General features: G+C 36.8%; 1 protein-coding gene and 1 non-coding gene across 2 annotated transcripts; one reads left to right on the forward strand and one right to left on the reverse strand.

Moving 5' to 3' along the window:
• Nucleotides 1-31: 31 nt before the first annotated feature.
• On the reverse strand, nucleotides 32-4,428 carry LOC105054419 (uncharacterized). The gene is made up of 5 exons (XR_012135254.1): nucleotides 4,003-4,428; nucleotides 2,452-2,748; nucleotides 1,945-2,162; nucleotides 1,201-1,326; nucleotides 32-304 (listed from the first exon to the last, which is right to left on the reverse strand). It is a non-coding gene; the product is annotated as an uncharacterized protein (transcript).
• A 4,605-nt stretch (nucleotides 4,429-9,033) lies between these two features.
• Nucleotides 9,034-22,021, forward strand: LOC105054420 (transcription factor E2FB). The gene is made up of 13 exons (XM_010935914.3): nucleotides 9,034-9,311; nucleotides 13,047-13,242; nucleotides 13,458-13,511; nucleotides 13,619-13,704; nucleotides 13,839-13,927; nucleotides 14,003-14,057; nucleotides 20,452-20,504; nucleotides 20,579-20,626; nucleotides 20,722-20,770; nucleotides 20,860-20,925; nucleotides 21,012-21,088; nucleotides 21,182-21,416; nucleotides 21,498-22,021. Exons 1-13 carry the CDS (start codon nucleotides 9,111-9,113, stop codon nucleotides 21,597-21,599), a joined length of 1,311 nt encoding a protein of 436 aa, XP_010934216.1. The 5' UTR covers nucleotides 9,034-9,110; the 3' UTR covers nucleotides 21,600-22,021.
• Nucleotides 22,022-22,698: the final 677 nt, after the last annotated feature.

The following is a 22,698-nucleotide window of genomic DNA, read 5'->3' on the forward strand; positions in this document are numbered from 1 at the left end:
TTAAGGAAATTAGATGACTTCTATGAAGGGCTTGATGTAATTGTTGTTCGTTCTTTTATTATTGATCTAGGTTATTCACCCTGGCTTTGTGAACTCGACAATGACGACGGAGGAAGAGGGTAGATGAAGACTCTAGAGGTCCATGAACCACTGAGTTGGATGAAACAGATACTGGGTTGCCCTCCAACTGCAGCATGAGGCTCCCAAGAATCTCAGTTAATGTTTTCTTGAACTCCGCTTCGTCCACAATCTTCCCATCGTCTGCATTTACCATTTTGAAGGCGTCATTCACGATAGCGTCAACCTGAAACAGCAACCAGACTGTTACAAACTTGAAACCATAGTAAATATATTAATCCACTTTTTAAGATATTTACCTTTCAACTCATGCGAATAATAATACAGAATTAGTATCAAGTGAATATCCAAAATCCAGGTGTGTCATAATATACTTATAAAATGTTTCGAGAAAAGATCACTTAGGAAGAACATATGCAGATAGAAAGGGAACAATGATTTGAAGAAAAATTTTTGAAAGAAAATATATTGGAATATTAAATAGATGGTTAGCACTTGAGTTTTCTTTAAAAAGAGGACCAAAAAAAAAAAAAAAGAGCCACATAGATAACCTTTAAGTATAACCAAGGTTACATAAAAGAAAGGGAGATCAACCAACTAGCTCAAATATATACTGTGGTGGAATGTGGCTATAATTGATAACATTTTTGTGAGCATCATGAGTGAGAATTGAACATTCAGTTGTTGCAATACAAAAATAACTATTTTCAGCTTTAGAGGATCTTTTAGGGGGAAAAAAAATGTCATAGATTTTTTGCTCCCATACCATACACAAAAATATGCATGCACTTCTTTTATGCATTTTTAACCTACCATGAACTTAAACTTCCTTTTTTCTTCAAATAACAGCGGGAGCATCATGATAGAATTATCTGAGTCAAACGTTCAGGAAACAGCTCAAGGTTCCAAACCCAAAACCTCCTCCCAAATGGAGGAGGGGTGCAATCATTGGGATATAGCCTAGTTTGTTACTTCTGAGTCTGTGTTTGTTAGTCTTCAATATAGTAGACCAGACACTGTTCTTCTCCAGCTGTTTCTCAGAATTTCTCTACAAGTCCTCAAGCTCCCAAAAAATCATATACCAGATGCTCTAACTTGAACTTATTTAAGCATGTAGATTACCTGATCAACAGCACCATAAGGAGGTAAGCCTGCAGAGAAGCCATCCCATCAGCGCAACACGAAGATAGTCCTTTGATGTTTTTGATGGTGATCCTTCGGTAGGTCTCTCCACACTGAATCCAGCAACTGTATTGACCCACGATATAATGTTTAATGAAGATTAGGATATTTTTCTTCCAAGTAAAATAATATTCTATGGAAGGAAAAGGATGAGAGATGATTGCTTGTACATTTGTGAAGAAATGCTGTGGAAACTTTCCAAGTTATATAGATATAAAATTATCTAATAGTTCTCAAGATGTTCAATTAGTCGTGGTACCTGGTCCATCTAGTTCCTTTTTTCATCTCTTCAATCATTGGACAGTGAGAATATACACTACAAATGGATGTGTAATGTCATTTTTTAGTCTGCTACGTCAAATTATATCATTCATGTTGAAGCATTTGACTCACCATTGTTATTTGATCATACGAGTCCTCAGACCTAATGGCACTCACCATTGTCAAACCAAAGCTAAACAAGCCATCCAACTTTGTCTATAAATGCAAGTGTGTCCAAACAAGCCATCCAACTTATTGGAAATGCCAAATAAACACATCTCTATAACAACTTCAATTGCAAAAGCATGGAAAAAAAAAAAAAAAATATATATATATATATATATATATATATATATATATATATATTAAAGGCAAATTTAATTATAAAATATTTAAAAGCATGGTGTTGATATTAAAATCAACCTTTTCCAATTCAAATTTGTTGGACAATAGTCTCTTGATGCCACTCCCATCGAAGGTGTTTTCACTGTGGGCAACAATGATAGGATGCGCTCGAAGGTGTTGGATGATGCTGTTCAAAAGTTTCTTAATTCTTCTAAGAAGATCTCTTGAGAAGCTGGTTGTTCAAGCCGGTCAGTAGAAAGTGATTGTAATGCAGGCTCCACAATGTTGCTTATGACCTATAAGCATAAAAAATATGGCTTGTTATAGAAATACAAAACCATAGAATCATGTCACCAGCTTCTAAGCTTTATGGTCTGTATTGTCATCTAGTAATATTTTTAGCATGAGCACATGTTCCACTACCAAGATTTGTGGTCAGATGCTACAAATAAGCAGACTAGATGTGTTTGACAGTCCCTGTATATAATTGAGGAGAAGTGTAACATAACAAACTCCCTATCATATCATATGCAATATAGGAGTTCAAGTGCATATAGAGATATATGATTAAGTGCTCTCGATTACCCAAGAGTCAGAAGCTGGTGGCATGCCATGCTCCACCCTGAGTTGTTGAAGACCCACTGTCAAGCACTTGTGGAGAGGCTCATTTGCTGACTCCACCTGTGAGAATATGGCAATTGCCTCTGGTTCAAATCTTGGGCTCTCAACAAACTCCTTCAGATCTTCTCCATCGATCCTCAAGATCACGATAGGATCCCTTTTAAGCCCAGCTGCCATGCCCAACAAAATATCAGAAAGTACCTCCTTGAACTCAGACTTGCTCACTACTTCTTGCTTTCCATGTGTGAATTCATTCAAAACCTTCAGATAAAATATAGAGACATCATTACTAGGCTAGATTGATGCACAAATATATAAGTCAAATAAATTCTACCCTACTCATTCTACTCCTCCATTTTGGACGCTAAATTTGCAAAACACTTTGAATGTAGAAACTGTTGGAATTTATATATGTAGATTGTGCATTAAAGGAAAAGCGAGCATATGTATATAGATGGAGAGATGTGGAAAGAGCTTATGCTCTTTTGTCCCACATTGGAAAGTTGTAAGACTTTCCTTTGGTTTAAAAGTAAGAACTCACATTACAATTTAAAATGTTTTGGAGTGAACCTTCAAAATTTGAAGGAGATGAATGACTGCGTATTTATATAATCATTTAGATTTAGACGGGCACTTTGGTTTCTCGAAGAGTCGCGTCTCTTGGTAGATAAAGTCTTCTATATAAAGATTTTTGGTGATCTTGTTGTATCCTAGAGGTGAATTACAGAAAATACAGACTAAATACATGCTATTTAATGGTGAACAAACAAGAGCATTACTTGACTAAATAAGCTGACGGAAGCACCCCACTACTTGTAAAGATACTCTTTAGAGCCTATTGGCTATTTCTACGAGGACTAGGCTGAAAATTCTATAGGATTCGTGAATTGGGCCGTCTATGTAAGCACGATTTTGGATCAACCAAACTCCACCCAGCCTACATCCCGTAGGAAGGGAAAAAGTTTTCTTTTTTTCTTTTTTTAATCTTCTTGCAGCTGGGATCTGAGCCGAGTTTGGAAGGCTCTTGAAAATGAACAACAAGCGCGATTCTTACAGAGTTTTCAGCCAAATCGTGTAAGAATATCCAATCAGTCTTTTAGAATATTTTTGCTTTAATTATTTACAATAATTAAAGCAAAAATAAATAAAAAATATTTTTTCCCTTTGAGATCACGGCACTAATCAAGTTTAGGCGCAGATAACTCCGAATCATCAGAAATTCCCGGCAGACACCTTCCAGAACACTCCAGCCGGGTTTGGTCAGGAATCGCTGGCAGTTGGAAATCTCAGTAGAGGATTTGATGTTAATCTCCGTAACATCAAATATACAAAAACCGTCCAAATTTCAGTAGGGCCCACGCCATATACGGATGAGGCAAACTCCACGTGTCAGTTGCTGGCCTTATTAATACCTAAACTCTAAAGCAGCCCAACAGCAAATTCCATTATCTGGATGGGGAGTGGATAAAGAAGAGGAGAATATTCCAAGGAAATGGTGGCGGTGGAGAGGGGTACCTCAGAGTTGATGCGGTCGGAGGCCGGCGAGATGCCCTGGGCCGGGAGGCCGAGCGCGGCGCCGATGTCGGCAACGGCGGGCTGGAGCTCCTCGACTGAGAGCTTGCCGTCGCGGTTGACGTCCAGCTCCTGGAACTTGTGCTCGACAAAGCTGGTGAAGGCCTCCTTGTTCTCCACCAACTCCCTTATCTCCGTCCCGTCCAGCACCACCTTCTTCTTCTCTTCTCCTCCCTTCTCCCTCTCCCCGCTCTTCCTCCTTCGCAACCAACACGCCATTCCCAACTCTATTTATTAATGAAGTGGCCACGGGTGGCAGAGGTTGATATAAAGGAAAACAAAGAAGGGTGCAGGGAGTGTGAGTCTTGTGATCTCCTTGTCACCTTCTGTTTTTTTTGTTTCTTTGGCCCTTCCCCTGCCTTTATATCCTCTCTCTCTCTCTCTCTCTCTCTCTGTGTACCCTTGTTGGCTTTGTGCTTTTGGGTAATGTGGAAAGGGGAGTCTGGATTTGTGGAGGGAAATAAGGGAAAAAAAGTGAAAGGAAAAGAGGCAACCGACGTTGGCGAGCCCCGAGCCCTTGGTTGGGACACGTGGGGCTGGCGGCTCTAGATTTTTTTTTTCTGAAATTACCGGATACGCCTCAACTTTGGGCAATCTCGAAAATATCCTTGATTTTAAAATTTTTGGAACTGATCTACCGAATTTATGAATCGTTTCAAACTAATCCTTCGAATCTCCTGCCAGTGCACAGCCCAAGCCTATTATTTTAATTGACAAAAATATCCTTTCTATTTTAGCCTACCCGGACTTTTTTTTTTTTTTTTTATAAGAAGTTACTCTAATATCTTTTAAAGCCCGTGCAAATCAATGAACAATCTAGACCACTCACACCGCCGCTTTGAAATTTATATAGATAGATGAATATACTAACCAATTTTTTTAAAATTTGTATAGATAAATAAATATTTGGATTGCTTCAGAATTTAAGCAGATGGATGAATAATCCAGCCGTCCACCCATTTTTTTAAGATCTATGCAGGCAGATGAATATCCAAATTATTTATATTGTTACTTGAAGTTTTATACATGTGAATAAATATTTGGATTGCTTCAAGGTTTGTATAAATAGATGAATAATCTTGATTATTCGTGATTACTTTGCGATCCATTCAGATGGATGAAAATCATTAGAATTATCTATGGTTGCTTTAAGATCCATACAAATATATAAAAAATATTAAGATTATCTATTTTTACTTTGAGATTTGTGCAAATAAATAAATATATATATAATTGATGGTTGCTTTGAGATATGTATAGACATCAACTTTGAATTGCCTCTCCTCCTCTCTTCCTCGTCCTCCATATTTCCAACAACCGACAAAAAGCGCATACAGCAGCACTGGTGAGCCTCTCACGATAGCATCGATAGTACTAACAAGTGCGCCACTCTCTTATTTTCAATGCATTTCTATCTTCTCCTCGAGGTTTAAGGCTCTCCATACTTTCAAACCCTAATTTCTCCTAAACTTTCAATATCCGACTTAAAGCTGAGTACGGATCGAGTTTAGAGAAAAATTTTGTTGGATCAAACCCAATTGGGTTGAAGAAAATTCAACCCGCCACTGACCGTTTATTATGTATAAACCATTTGAAATTGAAGTGAACGGTTTGTGATGGGTTCAGGTGGGTTGTGTCAATTTGGACTTTAATGTTGATTCAATACTGATTTTAAGTCCAATATTGATCCATTTAAGTTTATTTACTTTTTTTATCAATTTAATGTAAAAAAAACCTAAACCTTATAAGTTACAAATTTTGGATTTATTTTTGAACATGTACAAAATAAAACAGAAAAAGAAAGATTTATTCATTTGAAAGCAATTACATCTGAAAGCTTTCACTTTAGAATTATCTCAAATTGATGTGCTTCCATCAATAATTCAACATTAATATTTTCATGAATCCAAATAGATGACGGGATGTTTTTTTAAAATGAAGTATTGAAGTTTAAATAACATCGTCTCAAAATAAAAGTAAGTTTGTAAAATACTACATTGATTGGATTCGATTTCATATGGATTAAAAGTGTAGGAACTAAATCCGACCATAAATAATCGATTTTTAACAAATCCCAATCTGATTCCATTCGATTTATATCTTTCAACTAATCGAAACCGATGTTTACTGGATCGGATTGGATGGATTTCTTTGGGTTTTGATTATTTGCTCAGCCCTAATCTAACTTTGAACTCCACGCTAATGATCTCCAGTGTGCCTTAAATTTGACCTCACCAACTATTCCGATCCATTCTCACTCACCAAACCCCAATCTTTCAAGCTCAAACCATCCACAACACCCCTCCCTGCCCCTCTTGCCTTCATTGGCAAACATTGGGATCTCTAGCAGCTAAGGCTAGAATTAGGCCCTGGCCGCCCATTTAGCCGGGCCGACTTCAAGTTGGGCTATAAATTAGGCCTAAAAGATTGTAGATCGAGTTTGACTTAGATATAGAAACCATATAGTTTTTGAGTTAGGTCTGATATATCATTGATCTAGCTCGAGCCTGGCCCGAGTTTGACCTCAAGCTTGAACAAGCTCCAACAGAGCTTGAACTTGAGCCTAGACCAAATTTGAACGCAGACCTAAAACGGAGCTCAAACTTAGGTACTTATACATGAATTGTGTAGAAATAGGAATGCTATTTCCAATTTTGTTGTCCATTTATTTTTTTAATAAATATGTTTTTGATCATCAAATAGTAGATAACGTGAAAGTTCAGTACTTGATCAAGAAAATGAGAAGGTATGATATGACATATTAAAAGATTAAGCTTTAATCAAATTCGGGTTTATCCAATTTTTAATCCAAATCGATAATTCGAGCAGGCTCAATTGGGTTTGGATCAGGTTTGAGTTTGGGCTTGAGTTCGGCTCAGGCCAAGATTTGTCAAAAATTATTGGGACTAAGCGTAGCTCGAAGTCCCTCCTAAAAAAATTTCAGACTGTGCTTGCATAGGAGGGTGGCCCAGCCCATTTCCAGCTCTGTTGACAGCCATAGCTCTCCATCGAGTGAGAAGGTGATGCGGCTGATGCCAATGCTGGCTGAGGTGGAGGAAAAGCCCTCCCACGTCTCTTTGTCTGCATGAATTTGGATCATCCACTTAGCTTCAAGATCCATGCAATGATGCAAATGGATGAAAAACATAAGATTTGAGATCACGTAACATGTAGATGGATGATACACATTGGTTACTTTGAGAACTATATAGATGGATGAATATAGGGAGTTTTGAGCACTTTGGTATCTATGCAATTGATAATCTAATGGTGAATTCGCACGAGAGAAGATGGGTCCCAACGCGATGGATGATCTGATGGTGGATTCTTTTACGATATAAAGGACAATTTGGCCATACCGTACTTTTATATTATCAAATGGTGTCCCTAAGATTGGCCTAAGTTTGAGGAGGTTTTTTTTTTTTTTTTTTTCCGGTCCAAGAACCGTCTCCTCCGAAAGAGATGGGAGGCGAACTAATTGCCCACCCGTTCCTCGTCGCCATCCACCGCCAACCCCGTCGGTGTGTGGGGAAAAAGATTACTGTTTGCTTATCAGCGTTTGGTGGATAAGATCAGGGCGGGATGCTAATGGGACGGACGTCTACATGCTAATTGGTTTGGTGGATAAATTTATGCAACACTTACGGTTTGATGCACTTTGAATGATTGGGGGCGCGATCAAACGAACAATTATCGAACTTCTAATGAAAAACTTCTCGATTGCACGCTCTGTTATAATAATAACAACAACTTTTCGTCTCAAAGTAAGCATCTGATGAAAAAAGTGGACCGTGAGAATCGTCCACGTTTTCAATCAACAAAAAAAAAAAAAAAATCTCTACGTCACATTGAGTTCGTGGAAACATACATCCGTTTGGGGAGGTTTTGAAGTTATGCATAAAAATATGCACGAAATGGCTGGTAATATAGGCATCGTTCTGGTTATATAACAAGTGCGATGGTCAACAAGACACGATCGTCTGTGGACTAGGCTTGAGCCTGGCCAAATTGTGCTTAGTAGGGACAACAACGTGATAAGAGCAACCTCTGACAGATGGTATTTTGAGCACATAAGAAATTGAGCTATAGTCATTTTAAATCAACAATTAAAAAAAAATACAGTCATTTAAAATATATATATATATATCAAGGAGCTGTTTGTTCTTAAAAGAAAATAAAATTATGACATACATCGTCACATTGATGCACACCAACACATATATACATACAGTATATATAATAATTTTTTTGAGATGGGATGATTTATATGATGCAGCGTCGTCCTATTGAGTATTGATGCATGTAGGATATAATTTTTTACATCCAGCACTGTCGAGCCGCCCTCGTGCGTCTCCACGTGTTATCAGAGAATCGTAACTTCTTAGCGCATAGCGTTGCCCTTTTTTTATCTTTCCTTTCCGTGGCTACCAAGGGAAGGCGATAAGAAATAAATGCCGCCAAGGACCGCAACCAACCTGGAGCTCCAGCTAAAAATTCCCGCTGTTTCGAGACGTAAACAACGCCACCACAAGCGCCTTGGACTCAACGTCACACCCTGCACGTGTCACGAGACTATTGGCTTGTTATACCATGAATTCCCAATATATATATATATATATATATATATATATTTAATAATGGATTTGTGAGTGTGCCTTCCCTTGAATTTCCACTACGCCCTTGATTTGCTCCCGGACACTTCCGACTCAAGGACAGTGATTGTATGTTGCGCGCGAAAGAGGGATTGACGTTCCTTCGCGAAGATCCACCGTTGGATCTACATAAGTACAGGTGGATGAATGAAGGAGTTCGGATTGCTTTGACAGTTGTGCGGAGCCTGATCCAACGGTCGACGTCGGGAAAGGTACAACACGAACCCCTGACTGCACCAAAATGCAGCGCGCATCCGTCATCCATCATCAAGTCAAAAAATATAAAAATAAAGCCAAAATCCCGCCTCCGGTCCAATTTCCCCCTCTCCTCTCTGCCCCTCTTGTTTCCCTCTCCCTTCAAAACCCTACCCCCCGCCCCTTCCTCGCTTCCCGCTTGCCATGTCCGAGGTTGAGGGCTCCAGCCTCCCGCCGACCGAGCTCCCGCTTCCGTCGCCCCACCAGCATGCGCAACAGATTCTCCGCCCCGCCGCCCACCGCCACTTCCCCTTCTCTCCCGCCCTCGCCCTCGATCCCCACCTCCTCCCCGGCCGATCTCCCGGACCCGCTGACAAGGACCGGATCGGCGCCCCCGACGCCGCCGTGAGTGCTGCCAATTCTTTCTAACAACTTGCTTGCTTTGCTGCTGTCGTCTTCTTGGTTTTCTTGCTTTCGTCTATGGTCTTCCGATCTTTCATGGTCACCTGGATGTTTCTCCCTTTCACTTATTCCCTTGTTCTGTTCCGATCTTCTCTTGATTCACAGTCATATGGTTTTTGATTTTCTTTGGTTTGTTTCTTCTTGGAATGATGTTCTTGGAATTGTTTGCTTGATGATGACGATGATGATCTATTGCTGTTTTGATTCCATGAAGTTTCATAGTTTATGGAATCGGGGTATTTCTTCCTCTTGGTTTTGCGATCCGAGACTATATATCATCCTGTGGAGAGATAGGGAAACCTGATGCCTTTGACGAGCCTGGTGGCACAACATTACAGGTCAAAGCAAAAAAAAAAGAAAAGGTCTTTTGAACAAATTCTTGTCCGGTACATGTGTATTGTTCTGGGTGCCGGAGGGGATTCTTGATATATACTATGGTTTTCAAGGTGACACTATCTTAAGTTCTAGTGGCACAATGCATCAGAATATTGATTTCATGCTTTGAATATGTTTACGAAGCAGAGCATCCTAGGGCTGTCTTGGGCGATAGAGGAGTTTTCACTACTATACTGATAAAGTGATTGTGCGAGATCCATAGACAAATGTCATATTGTGCAAGGGGAAACCCTAGCTATAAGAGTATAGCTGCCAACACTGTGTAGATTGTAGATGGAGGTGATGGGTTGTGGACTTTGCTGATTGTGTATGCGGTCTTCCAGGAGGTTGTTTTGCAACTTTAATCCACAATTAACTGGAGACTGAAATTACTGGGCCTTTTTTTTCAGCAATTCTCTTCCTGAAATTTGATTTGTTGATACCAAAAAAAAAACCATCAGAGTCTATTTAAAATTTGCTAAGCAAGAGTTTTCAATTGAATTCTGATTCTCATGTCTATGGAAGATGTGCTAGAATATTAGATGTAGTGACCACTTGCGGCGGTGAATATGATTATTGTTCAACAAAAGGCTAACTAAAAACAGTATACAAGATTAATGTGATTGAGTGACATATTATAATAAAATTTTTCAGATTTCACATTTGTAAATTATTGATAATGAATTCTTAGTTTTGATTATTTTTCCATGCGACCTGTGGGTTTGCAACTGCATAGGTGCAGACTTAAGTGACCTGATTTTGTGATGGTTACATGTCATTTATTTGCTTGATGCCTGTTGATGTAGTTAATGATCATGCATTGCATCAGTTTGATCTTCACATCTTTGATTGCACTTAAGTATGTGCAATAAAAGATACTTAATTAAAGAGATTTTACACCTTTGATTGAGATTGTAGCCTACTTGCTAAATATCCAAACTGCAGCAGTTCAGTGCAATCTGTTTATATAGACTCTCACAACATATTGTCGGCTCAATAGAGATACTAAGATGCTCACCATCTCCCACTTGCACAGAATTTGTGGAATAACTATAAAGAGACGTTTGATAGATTCTCTTGCATATAATTCATGTGAACGTCTGGAATAACGTTGCAAAAATGTGCTTATTTCTTCTCTTTGATGTTTAACTTAGTGCTTATCAAGTAGCTCTTTTAAGATTGCCTTTATTAATGCTGAAAGATTGGCACATATATTGGTAGGTTGAATCAGTTTATGTAGAAAGAATATGTGACATGCAAACTGCAACACAAGTGACATGTGTGGAAGAACTTAAAAATTGAATAGCTCTCCATGTTATTTGGCCCTTGATTTTTTCTGTGTCATAAATGGGAACACCATTAAGTATTTTGATTCTTTATATCTAATGTCTATCTGGATTATGCTCTATTTGTAAAATAACTTTGGATGCCTATATTTGGTATAGCACAGTTATCTATAGTCATTGAGTGACTTGGTGAGTTGCTAATGGGTGCTTAGGTTAGGATTTTAGACATTTCAAATGATTTGACATCCTTGATGATGCATCCTTTTGCCTAATTTGGGAATGAAAAAAATGATTATTCTATGAATTAATATTATATTTATCCATGATATTCTTGAAAAATTGACTGGATATGGACATCTTAATTTGTTATGTTGAGTAATTCATGTGTGGCTGCTATGGCGGTTAGACGTAAGTCTACCTTTTGAATTTACTAATAGAGTTAAGAAAGTAATTATTGTAGAGTCTTTTCAGATGTTTGGGAAGCTGGTGATGGGTTAAAATGTCTTTATGCATCTAATGCATAATTTGGTCTTATGGTAAAGTGAAGAGGGAATGAAAGTGAAATGGCTGCATGATATATTGCCAGTAAGTTTGGAGCACCAACATTACTCTTGGTGTCTATTGCAAGGCTGTTAAGTTGATGAGTTTTCCCTTGTTGCATGCATGCCTGTTATAAGATTGATGTTTTGGAAGTCCTTTTCTATTGGGTGCTTTGTTTTGGATAATATTATCCTAACAATATCCTTGTTTTGGATTATAGATGTGTTTTAATATTTTATTGTTTTATGTGAAGAGAATGTAGAAATTGATCTAGGTGAGTTCATTCAGTCATCAAGTTTGATTAGTTCCACCATTAATCTTTCAAAAGAATAAATCTATGAGCAAAGGTAGAAGGGACGTGTATTCCATCACTATTACTACTTTGAAGACCTTTAACGGCTTTTTTTAACCTAAAGTCTCAAATCAATCCTTAGCAACAAAATAAAAAGAATAATATAGCTTGATTTGTCAAAGCTTCAACTTGGATTGCTCTTTCTTGACTTTTAAAAGTTGTTTGACTTTGAACACTTGTTTAACCTCATTGATTGTGATTTAATGAGAATTACCATTGGTTGGTTGACTTAGTCTATGTCAACATATTTTGACATACGGCTATCAAAATTTGTGTAACATGTTATGTTTTGAGTTTTAAGTATTGGAAACTTTGGAAGACTTCAAAAATTTGCATTTGTGCCAGGTGTCTCGGTAACACCATGATGGAAGCAATAAAAATATGATGACTTTTTATAGAAGTGTCTGATACTTCAGGATTTTATTGTTCAACAATTGAAACAGTTGAGCAGTTACCAGTAACAAGTTAAAATATGATGACTTTTAATAAGATCCTGAATAAATCATGTCAAGAGCAAGCACTATTGACTGACATAAGCTGGAGACCAAATTTCTCGGATTTGTAGTGGTGTTGTCCATTCATGTCACTTGTTTACTGTCCAAAATTATGGGAACTCGAGAAACTCTGAAATTTGAAGTATCAAGCAACATTAGTTTTTGGATATCAGAGATTGACAACCACTTGAAACATTTTTTAAGTAAAATCAATTTATGTTATCTTATCTATAATGACATTCTGTTTTCTGATTCATGTTATTATTGGTTATAATTTGGGTGGAAGAATTCTGAGTGCTGTACTCTCCTCTTGATATAGATGTGTTTGGAAGCCCACCCCTTTTGGCGATGTGGGTGCTCTAGGTATTTAGCTTAAATTTGTTTCTAAGCCATTTTTGCTTGTCCTTTTTTGGGACACACTGCTCTTTGAGTCAGCATTCCTGCTTACCTCGTATAATGAATAAAAAATTATTAGTGGTCATCTGACAGTGACAACTACAGAGAGATGCACACTGATTTGTTTTTCGTGTGATCTCTGAAAGTAATGTTAACTTCTGTGACCTTTCATGCCTTTTACTTTTGGATCCATCATCAATTATTTGTTATGAATATGTATTTCATTTTTTTTCAGGTAAAAAGACAAACAAATGGAACAGAAATAAACAAAGTTGAGAGTAGTGAAGGGCCTATTGGACAAAGGCAGAAGGAGGAAGCTGGATCTCATATACTTCCAACTGAGTCAGGAACAGGTGTCAAGCGTCCAAGAAAAACAAAGCCTTCAAAACATAAAAAAGCAGTACAGCAACAGTTGCCTGGACCAGCTGAGGGTGATTCCTGTGGAACCTATGGTTGTTGCACTTCATGCTTCCATATACCATATAGTTCCAAATATCATGTGGACAGTGTTCATAGCTTATGTGGTTGACAATGGCATTTAGTTTTGGTTATGCTTACCTGCTAGGATTAACGAGAAATTAAAGGGATTTTTTGTGCTCTTACAAAATAAAATATGATAATGATTGGCAATACTACATTTGTGCAGGGAACCTTTCAAATATCTTAAATCCTAGCAGCTGCCGCTATGACAGTTCTCTAGGTAAATGTGGCATTGAGATTGTTATTAGAATGATTGTATCAGAAACGTCTGTTATTACTTTCTTGTGATGCACTCTTGGATGTTTAAGGGTTTATATTACTTGACAGGTTTGTTGACGAAGAAATTTATCAATCTGCTTCGGGAAGCTGCTGATGGGACTCTTGATTTGAACAGAGCAGCAGAAATTTTGGATGTATGACTCTTGTGTGATGCTTCATATATATTGTCTTCTATTTTTTTCTAAATTTCTCTATTCTTGATATTTTTTTGTGCCAAGAATGAGCGTTTTGTAAGTTCTCTGGATATTCTTTTAAATTGCTCTGGCAGGTCCAAAAGAGGAGGATTTATGATATAACAAATGTTCTTGAAGGAGTAGGATTGATTGAAAAAAACTCGAAGAATAGGATACGTTGCAAGTATTCACCAGAACCTTTCTTTTTTCTTCCCTTCATCAATTAAAGTGATTTACTAACAAAAACATCTGTGGAAAGGGGAATTAATATGTCAAGGCCTAAGGAGCTGGATGATCAACTTACTGCATCGAAGGTAGTCATTTAATGTCAAATACTGCTAAAAGGAGCCACTCCCTTTCTCTTGCCCCCATTTCAGATCGATAATTTTCTCTTAGCTTGCCTTTAGTTTGAAATAATTAGCATTGATGAAGTACACTTCTAACATATTTTATCAGCAGCTTTTACATGCTTTGTGGGAGCTAGATAACAGAACACCCTATTATCTTAGTGCATCTTGATATTTGAAAGACTTCTTCCTAGCTGTATTTCTAATTTGTTTTGTTCTAGCCTATGTTAGAATATATTACTGATCATTTAGTGGTTTTTCCAATGAGCATATAGTGAGTTGCACTTTTAGGTAATCTTTACTTGTCATTGTAGCACATCTCTAAATGGTGCTTTATTTGGCATGTGTATTTTTTTTCTTTTTTTGTTTTACTTTTGTTCTAGGATGTTAATACGTATAGGATGATCGGATTAATCTTTCGTGCTCAAATTGAGCATTTCTAAATACGTATAGGATGATCGGATTAATCTTTCGTGCTCAAATTGAGCATTTCTAAATGCCTCCCCCCTTCAGCCTCAGCATCTAGGGCCTCTCCCTCTTCAAGTATTGGTAGCTTCTTCTCATTAAAATATTTACCTTGCTAAACTGGTGTATCCTCTATATTGTTTTCCAATAAATGTGTGAGGGCTCTGAAACTTGTTCTCATAAGAAAACATGCTCAGCGTTCAAGATAACCATGTTTGGAAATGTAATTACGGGTTACCTTGATTTTCAACATTTGACCAATTTAGAGTTGAGACAGTTTAACATGCCCTAGAAAGGGTTTAAGAAGTGGAGGTGTTCAGGTATGTGATACTGCATGACATGTATCTCACCAAGTTTTGTAACTATAAGGTGAAAAAATTTAATTTTAAAGGAGCTAGTTGAAGCAAATTAGTCGTAGGTGGTTTCAGTTAAGAAAATAACTAGAGTTCAATAGCTCTAAGAAAGGGCACAACCATATAAAACATGCATACAAAGGAGGAAATGAAATTTGCAGTGGAGTTATGCAGTGGAGACATCTTTTTTTTATGTGGTTCCAGAGGCGGGAAAGGACATACAATAGAAAAATACCAAAAAACTGATTCAGAAAGATTGACACACGAAAGCCAGATAACGAGCAGCAGCACATTGGTCTAGACCTCTTTCCGAAGGGAAATCTCAACTAGAGAGGGTAAGGTAATGAACTGTAAGGGGTATCCCTGCTTCAGTCAACTAGATAAATTTTATGCAATGTCTGCCTAGGAAACTCGCGAAAAGTTCCTCGATGAACAACCATGTGGGGTGCGAAACTTCGGTTTACGGGCTATAATATAGATATAGGTTCTCGGCTAAAGCTAGCTCTATGATCTAAGTAAAGGGAAAGCTTAAGAAGTAGGCATGTATAACCCGGAAACTAGTCGTTGTTCCTATATTAAACAGTGGGTACTAGTTCTTTTGATGGTTTTACGTCGGGAAAGTCACCTCATCTCCATTTCTAAGACCCTGTAACAAGTAAAGAAGTAGGAGCTAGAAAGAAAGAAAAATGACTTAACTCATATCATATTCCTTTATGATATTCTTCCATTTATATTCCACTTTCTGCAAGTAAAGAAAAAGGAGAGCCCTACCCTAACCAATGCCAATCAATCCCTCGTCTGTTATAGCCACCAAGAAATATGGGAATGTAAAGACCACTGAATCTACTCTTTCAAGCCAGGGTAATGCAACATTGTTATAAATAGTGGTTTCCATTGCATCTCCGCTCTCAGCTCTCAAGCACGAAGTGCGGATCTTTCTTCAAGCCAGAAGCTGGTGCCAATGTCCTTTAGTTAGGTGCGACAAAGACTATTTTCCTTTAGCTGAGTGCTATTATGCCCTTAGAAATGATTGCATTTGAGGGACAATCCCATGTTTTCTAGCATTGACTTTTATAAAGCTTTGGAGATATTATTGAAAAGCACCTTGGATCATGTTGTGGTCTCTAAAATTAGAAGGGAAATGCATATACAATGCTATATTAGATCATCATGCTTTGTAGTTGACAATGCATTGAGTACAATAAGGGAATTGCAGATACAAAGTTAGTACATGGAAGGCTAATGTCATCTTGCAAAATTCATGTTTATAATAGAAATGAAGAGTAGTGGAAGGTTGGATGTGCGGTACTTGTTCAGCTTGTTAGCAGTTTTGCTGGATCACTCACCATTTGAGGTCTTTAAAAGCCTATGAGGAGATTAACTCTCTTATTTATCACTATAGGATGGTTACAAAAGCTATGTAGTAATGAATGCTTAATCATATAACATTGTTCATCATGACTTAAAGTATGTCACTACTGGATGATATCATAGTATTTTGCAATTCTTATTCTTTAGGACTCTTGATATGCCAATAAATTAAAGGGACATTGATATCTTAAATGTGTAAGGCCGTTATTGTAGGGTAGGAAGGTGGGGTATGTGTTGTAAGACATTGTAAATTGGAGATGGTAATTCGAATGACTTTATGTTGTAGGCTGCAAGGATGCAGGTTTTGTAATTTCAAAAATGTGCAATGTCTAGGACCTCTAGGTGAATGAGAATTAATCTTTCCTCCAGAGAAAAGTAATGCTTATTGTTAGAAAAGTTGTTCCTTATAGTCAAAGTATGACGGAATATGCTTTTGGGAATGTATGATGTGCGGGTTTTATTTTAGGACTTCAACATAAGGATCGGAGTTAATGGTGGAAATTTGAGATTATAGATGTGCTGAAACATTTGGCAAATATAGGCACTTTAAATGAAATTTTTGATTCTAATAGAGCAACACTCGGATATCTACAAGGGCCATAGACGCTTCACGCTTGGGATTAGATTTATAAAGCGAGTTATCCCACATTTTCTTTTTCACAATATCATAGACTACCTGTCATTTTTAATTATTAATATTGCTAGTTTATTGATCCATGTTGACCTAGTAAGTGTTGGCACTAATATCAACACTTCAATCACATATCCATTGAAAATGCAACTAAAGCATTAAAAACAGTCACCCCAATAACATAACAAGGCTTAGAAACAAAAAAAAATTGAGAAAAAGCAGGACTTTTGGCATCCCAATATGGTATCGAGACATGACCTTGTACTGTGTTGGTGTAGGACAAACTAGCACTATATTGTGTTCCATACAGAAGGGGTACCGACACTAGTATGGGTTTCTAAAACTGTGGTTTAAAATTTCTCTTATTAATTGTTAATGCATGTTCCATGTTTTCAACAATTCGTTTGGTTTTTATGATTTTTAAACAATTTTACTTTAAAGTAGCTAAAATCACAAAAAGTATGTTAATCAACAAAATACAGGATAGCTATTTTAAAATTCATCTCGTTATTTATCCAGACATGTTGATGTTTTTAAACATTCAATCATTTTTTTTATTTTTACCCTTAAATATGGTTAAAAATCTAAAAAAGCATTTAATTATTAAAATGATTGACAACTATTTCAATAAAATATATTTACATTTTAGGACATTTTTTACATTTTCTGAATCTTTTTATCCTTTTATTTTTTTTAAAAATAAATAAGTGATCATAAATAATTTAAAAATTATATATATATTTTTGGTGGCTTTTGTAGGCACCCATTGGATGCTACATATATTTTTTAGCAACTGATTGGAAGCCAGTTTTGTGGGATAATTTGAAATTGATTATAACTTCAAAGATATATAAATGTTTTGATGAGGTGATAATTCAAAGATACATATAAGAACATAAATAAAGCTTGTATGAACAAACAAACATGAACCAATGAGGTGTATGAAATAATGATAGTTGGATTTCTCTTCATTAAAGATAGAGATGGGCTTCAAACTTAATTTGACTACCACAATGACTTTGAGTCATGAATGTATCCGGTCCTAGGATTGAGTATTCAGAACTTAAACTTTGGCTGAAATAAACTCAAATGATTAAGGAACTCTAATTATGTTGTTTTGGTCAGTGACATAGGTGTACAACCATTGTATTGTGCCCATGTATAGCTAGTACGGCACATTCTGGCACTTAACAATTTCTTGGATTAGGTTGGCAACTTGGCACAATGTATTTAGAAATGTCAAGCCTCTATATAGAAAGGATAGAATAATAAATGAGTAAATTAGAGTGGTGGAGAACAAGGACCACCGAATTGGAATCGGACCTCGTGCCGTGTTAGGTCGAACCGATAGGGTAGAGAAAGGCAGAGGGAGAAGGAGGAGAAGAGAGAGAGGTGGGGATAGAACGAGAGGGAGAGGAAGAGAGGCTCTAGAGGTCATCCTAGCTCTTGCTGAGCTCGATAAAGGCGGAGGGAGGGAAGGAGAGAGAGAGAGAGAGAATGATGCTTATCAGATCACTGGAGGCTCTCAAAGGCTTTTGGACGGACGGCGACACCGCCGCAACCTCTCCGATGGCCAGTAAGCTAGGATCGAGGGGGATTGAGGCTAGCCGAGGTCGGAGGAGGGCCTCTGTCCTCCTCCAATTTGAAACAGGACTTCCCCTAAAATTATAGAAAAAACAATATACAATGAAGTCGGCAACTGTGTTGTCGTTTTCGCTTGATAAAAACCACACAAAAAAAGAAATGAGTGAATCCCTATTTTGAACTGGAGGGTGGAGGCCCTCCTCTGGCCTTGGCCACCCTCAGTCCCTCTCGGTGTTGGCTTGCTGGTGGTCGAAGAGGTCGCAATGGCGTCATCGTCCGTTTAGAGGCTTCTGAGGGCCCCTAGTGATTTAGTAAGCATCTCTCCCTCTCTATCTTTCCCTCTCTCCGTCCTTATCGAGCTCCGCAAGAGCTTGGATGGCCTCCAACGGCTGTCGGAGGCCCTCTCCTTCTCTTTTCCCTCTCTCTCTTCTCTTTTTTCTCCCTCCCTTCGAGATGGTTGCTATGCCGTTTTGTATGCCAGAATTGGACCAGTATCCCATCGATATGGTTCGGCACGGCTTGAACTGTCTGGTTCAGGACGGTTCGGGGAGTGTTGGTGGAGAATCAATTGAGATGGTTTGGGCATATACAACAAAAATTTAAGAGGGTTCCAATAATAAGGGTACCTCAATCTTTGGGCATGTACAACGAAAATTTAAGGGGGCTCCAATAATAAGGGTACCTTAATCTTTGTTGAAGGATATGGGTAGAGGGGAAGACCTTAGGTAACAAGGATTGAACTTGTGAGTTGTGATAAAGGATATGGAAAAACTTGAAATAAAATTAGATGCAGCTCTAAATAGGAGTGCTTGGTACAGGAGGAGTCACAATGCTTTGATTCTGAATAGTTGGGACAATGCTTGATGGTTATGGTATCTCAATTATTTTGATGCAGGATGATATTAAGTTATCAACTAAAATCATAGAGCATTATACATCATATGCGTATGTGTGTACAAATCTTCGATTGAAAATCTGCTATTATTGTAATTTGGCTTCTAGTCTAAATAGTTTATAATTTATATGTTTTCTTATGACTTCTGAGAATCTAGGGAGTATTTTAAGGACTTGACAAAGTGCAGATTCTTGTATTTTTTTAAAATTTGATGCCCAACTGTAAAAGGTTCATGATGATATATCGAAAAGAAAAAGAGGATAAAAGGGACATAAGTTTGAATGTAGCAGAATCGATAATTTAACTAAGTTTAGATATTTTTCCTTCATGTACAATTCTTTCATTTAAATAAAAGTACCATAATAGATAAAGTACTTTTCTGAATTGATAACTACTCAAACTATCTTTTATTATGAGATAGGAGATGATACTGTTTCACATTGTATTGCTTGTGAAATTTATGTCAAGCTGTCCAGCCTATGACAGTGTGTGGCAGCATGTGCAGGCACAACCTACAAGTGTCAATGATTTATAATAGGAATAGTTATGCTTCATCTTTTGGTCTAAAGGGCTATATCTGACTTGATATAATTCTTCTGATGTCTGTAACAATAGAATTAATTGCAATGCAACATATGATTGGACTCTGCTTGACTTAATAAGGTTGCTTGTTTTACAAGTATGATCTTCGTTCCTTCTATGTATATTCTTTGAAAGCTTCTTTGACATCTTTGTTTTATAAGCTTCTATGTATATACTTGACTCCTTAGTCCTCACCCAACATGGGCTCATTAGTGGCTCCATGACTCGGAGAAAATATTTCTTTTTCCCATGCATTTCTCCAACTGGTTAAATCTCCATTGATAAATAAATAAATATGGTTAATTGTGAACTTATCATGCAATCCTGAGAATATCTTACTACAGTTTTCAATTTTGGTTGTTAAGTGGGCTGATAGCAGAAACAAGAGGAAATGTTAGTTTTTACTTTTACTCTTTTCAAATTTTGCTGATAATAACTAATCATATAAAGTCATTAATTTTCATCCTAACATTTTCTCAGGCTGCAATTGAAACTCTGTATGCAGAAGATTGCAGGCTGGATGGAATGATCAGGTGTGTTCTCGGGAAAACATAGAGAGTGAAACTGTTCTCTTTCCATGTATTAACCAAAGTCTGTTGCTTTGCAGAGAGATGCAAGATAATCTCAGAATTCTGACTGAAGAGAACAGCCGAAAGTAAACTCAAATTGTTAATGTTTCTTGGCTTTGCAATTTTTTTTGGTGGTTTTTTATTCATTAACTGAAAGTCTAATGGTCATTAATCTGTTTAGATGGCTCTATCTCACCAATGATGATATTAATAACCTTCCTTGCTTTGAGGTTTGGCTTTCTGGACCCTTGTAACTTGGGTTTCTTGCCATTTGACCTGATCTTGTATCTAAATGTTCTAACTTTTGTCTGTCTGACAGGATTCTACTCTAATTGCAATAAAAGCACCTCATGGAACTAGTATTGAAGTTCCGGATCCTAATGAGGTGGGCAGGACATGATGGATAACGTGAGACTTCATGAGTTAGGTGGGTTTTGATGACACTATTTTTTTTTTTTTTTTTTTGAATAGGGTCTTGATTTTCCACAAAGACGATACCAATTACTTGTCAGAAGCTCAATGGGTCCTGTCGATATGTACTTGATCAGGTACTTTCTGAAACTAGTACTAAAATTTCTGCCTGTTGTATTTTCCTTCTAGAAAATTTTGAATTATGATATAGGCTCTCATCTTGTTAACAGCAATCATGGAGAGATATATGAGGCTTCAAATCAAAACCAACAGCCAGCTGCAATGGATTTTTGTGTCGGGTGTAGCTGCAAGAATGATATGTCTTTTCTGCCAAAAGACAAGAATACAGGTGGAACATCTGAGCAAGGACGAGACCAAGCCGCTCATTCTAACTCTTCGGGTTCAACCGCCTCACAGGAATGTATGGGTGGCATCTTGAAGATTGTCCCATCAGATGATGATGATGTGAGCATATATATACATAGGCCACAAACTTGGATCAGATCTGGTAATAAATTGCTGATTACGATATGCTTGTCATTGCAGATGGACACCGATTACTGGTTTTCATCAGATCCTGGAGTCAGTGTTTCAGACACATGGAGAACTGAATATATCCGTGCATTAGATCCCAATTACCCTTCTTGATGTTTTTTCCTTTAGATGCACGGAGGGCATTTGATATGGAGTACCATTTTAGCTGGACCGCCATGGAGAATGACCACAAACCATTTCAATTTGCCGTCACTAAATAACATCAAAGAAAGGAAGACCTCTGGATCAGCATTTCATTGTAAATATGGCTATACTACAGCCTTGGAGCTCCAAGATCGGTTACGGAAGGCTTGACTGATTTTCTGTGCATGCCTGCCAGGGGATTCCCCTGGGATGTACAGATCATAATAGGCTGCATAATCAACGGTAAAGAGCCCAGAGGGGGTTTGGGGGACCCAAAAAAAAAAAAAAGATTTGTAAAATCGTAAATGCTAATGGTGGTCCTTTCTATTAATTCGTCAATGATCAAATAAAAGGCTTATAAAAGATGATCACTGCACAGGCCCAGTTAGGAATTGCAAAGTTCCAAAATTCAACTGTGATTCTTCCACTTTAGCCTTGTGTTTGATTAAGGTTACAAGAGGAAGGATAGATGGAATTGAAAGGGTAGATAATTTTACTGTTTGATTCAAAAAAATTTTTTAAAAAAAAATGAGAGATTGTTTATCATTTATTTATATATATTATAAATTTTATATTTTCATAATAATAAATAAATAATTAAAATTATTTTTTTATTTATGTTTACTATTTTTTAATTAACTATTTATATAAAATAATAATTATAAATTACAAATAAATTATTTTATTTATATAATTAATATATAAATAAATTTATTCATATATATATAATTTATTAAATTATTTATTAAATTAAATTAAATATTTATTTAATTATAAATTATAAAGATTATAATTTTTATATTACTTATTTTTAATATAAATAAATATTATAAATTAATAATAATAATATTTTTTATTAAAAATAGTTTAAAAAAATATCTATAAATATCATTTATTTTTTTATTCCTCTTATGTCAAATAAATGAAAAAATCATTTTTATCTGATGAGAGAACGAAAACGAAAGGTTCATCCATCTTTTTCCTCAACTATTTTTTTTTCTTCTATTATTTTTCCTCCAATCTATCTTATCTTTCATATTGAATAGAAGGTAATGATTATGATGCTGAT

This window comes from Elaeis guineensis, chromosome 11 (genome assembly GCF_000442705.2).
Source record: "Elaeis guineensis isolate ETL-2024a chromosome 11, EG11, whole genome shotgun sequence".
Lineage (NCBI taxonomy): Eukaryota > Viridiplantae > Streptophyta > Magnoliopsida > Arecales > Arecaceae > Elaeis > Elaeis guineensis.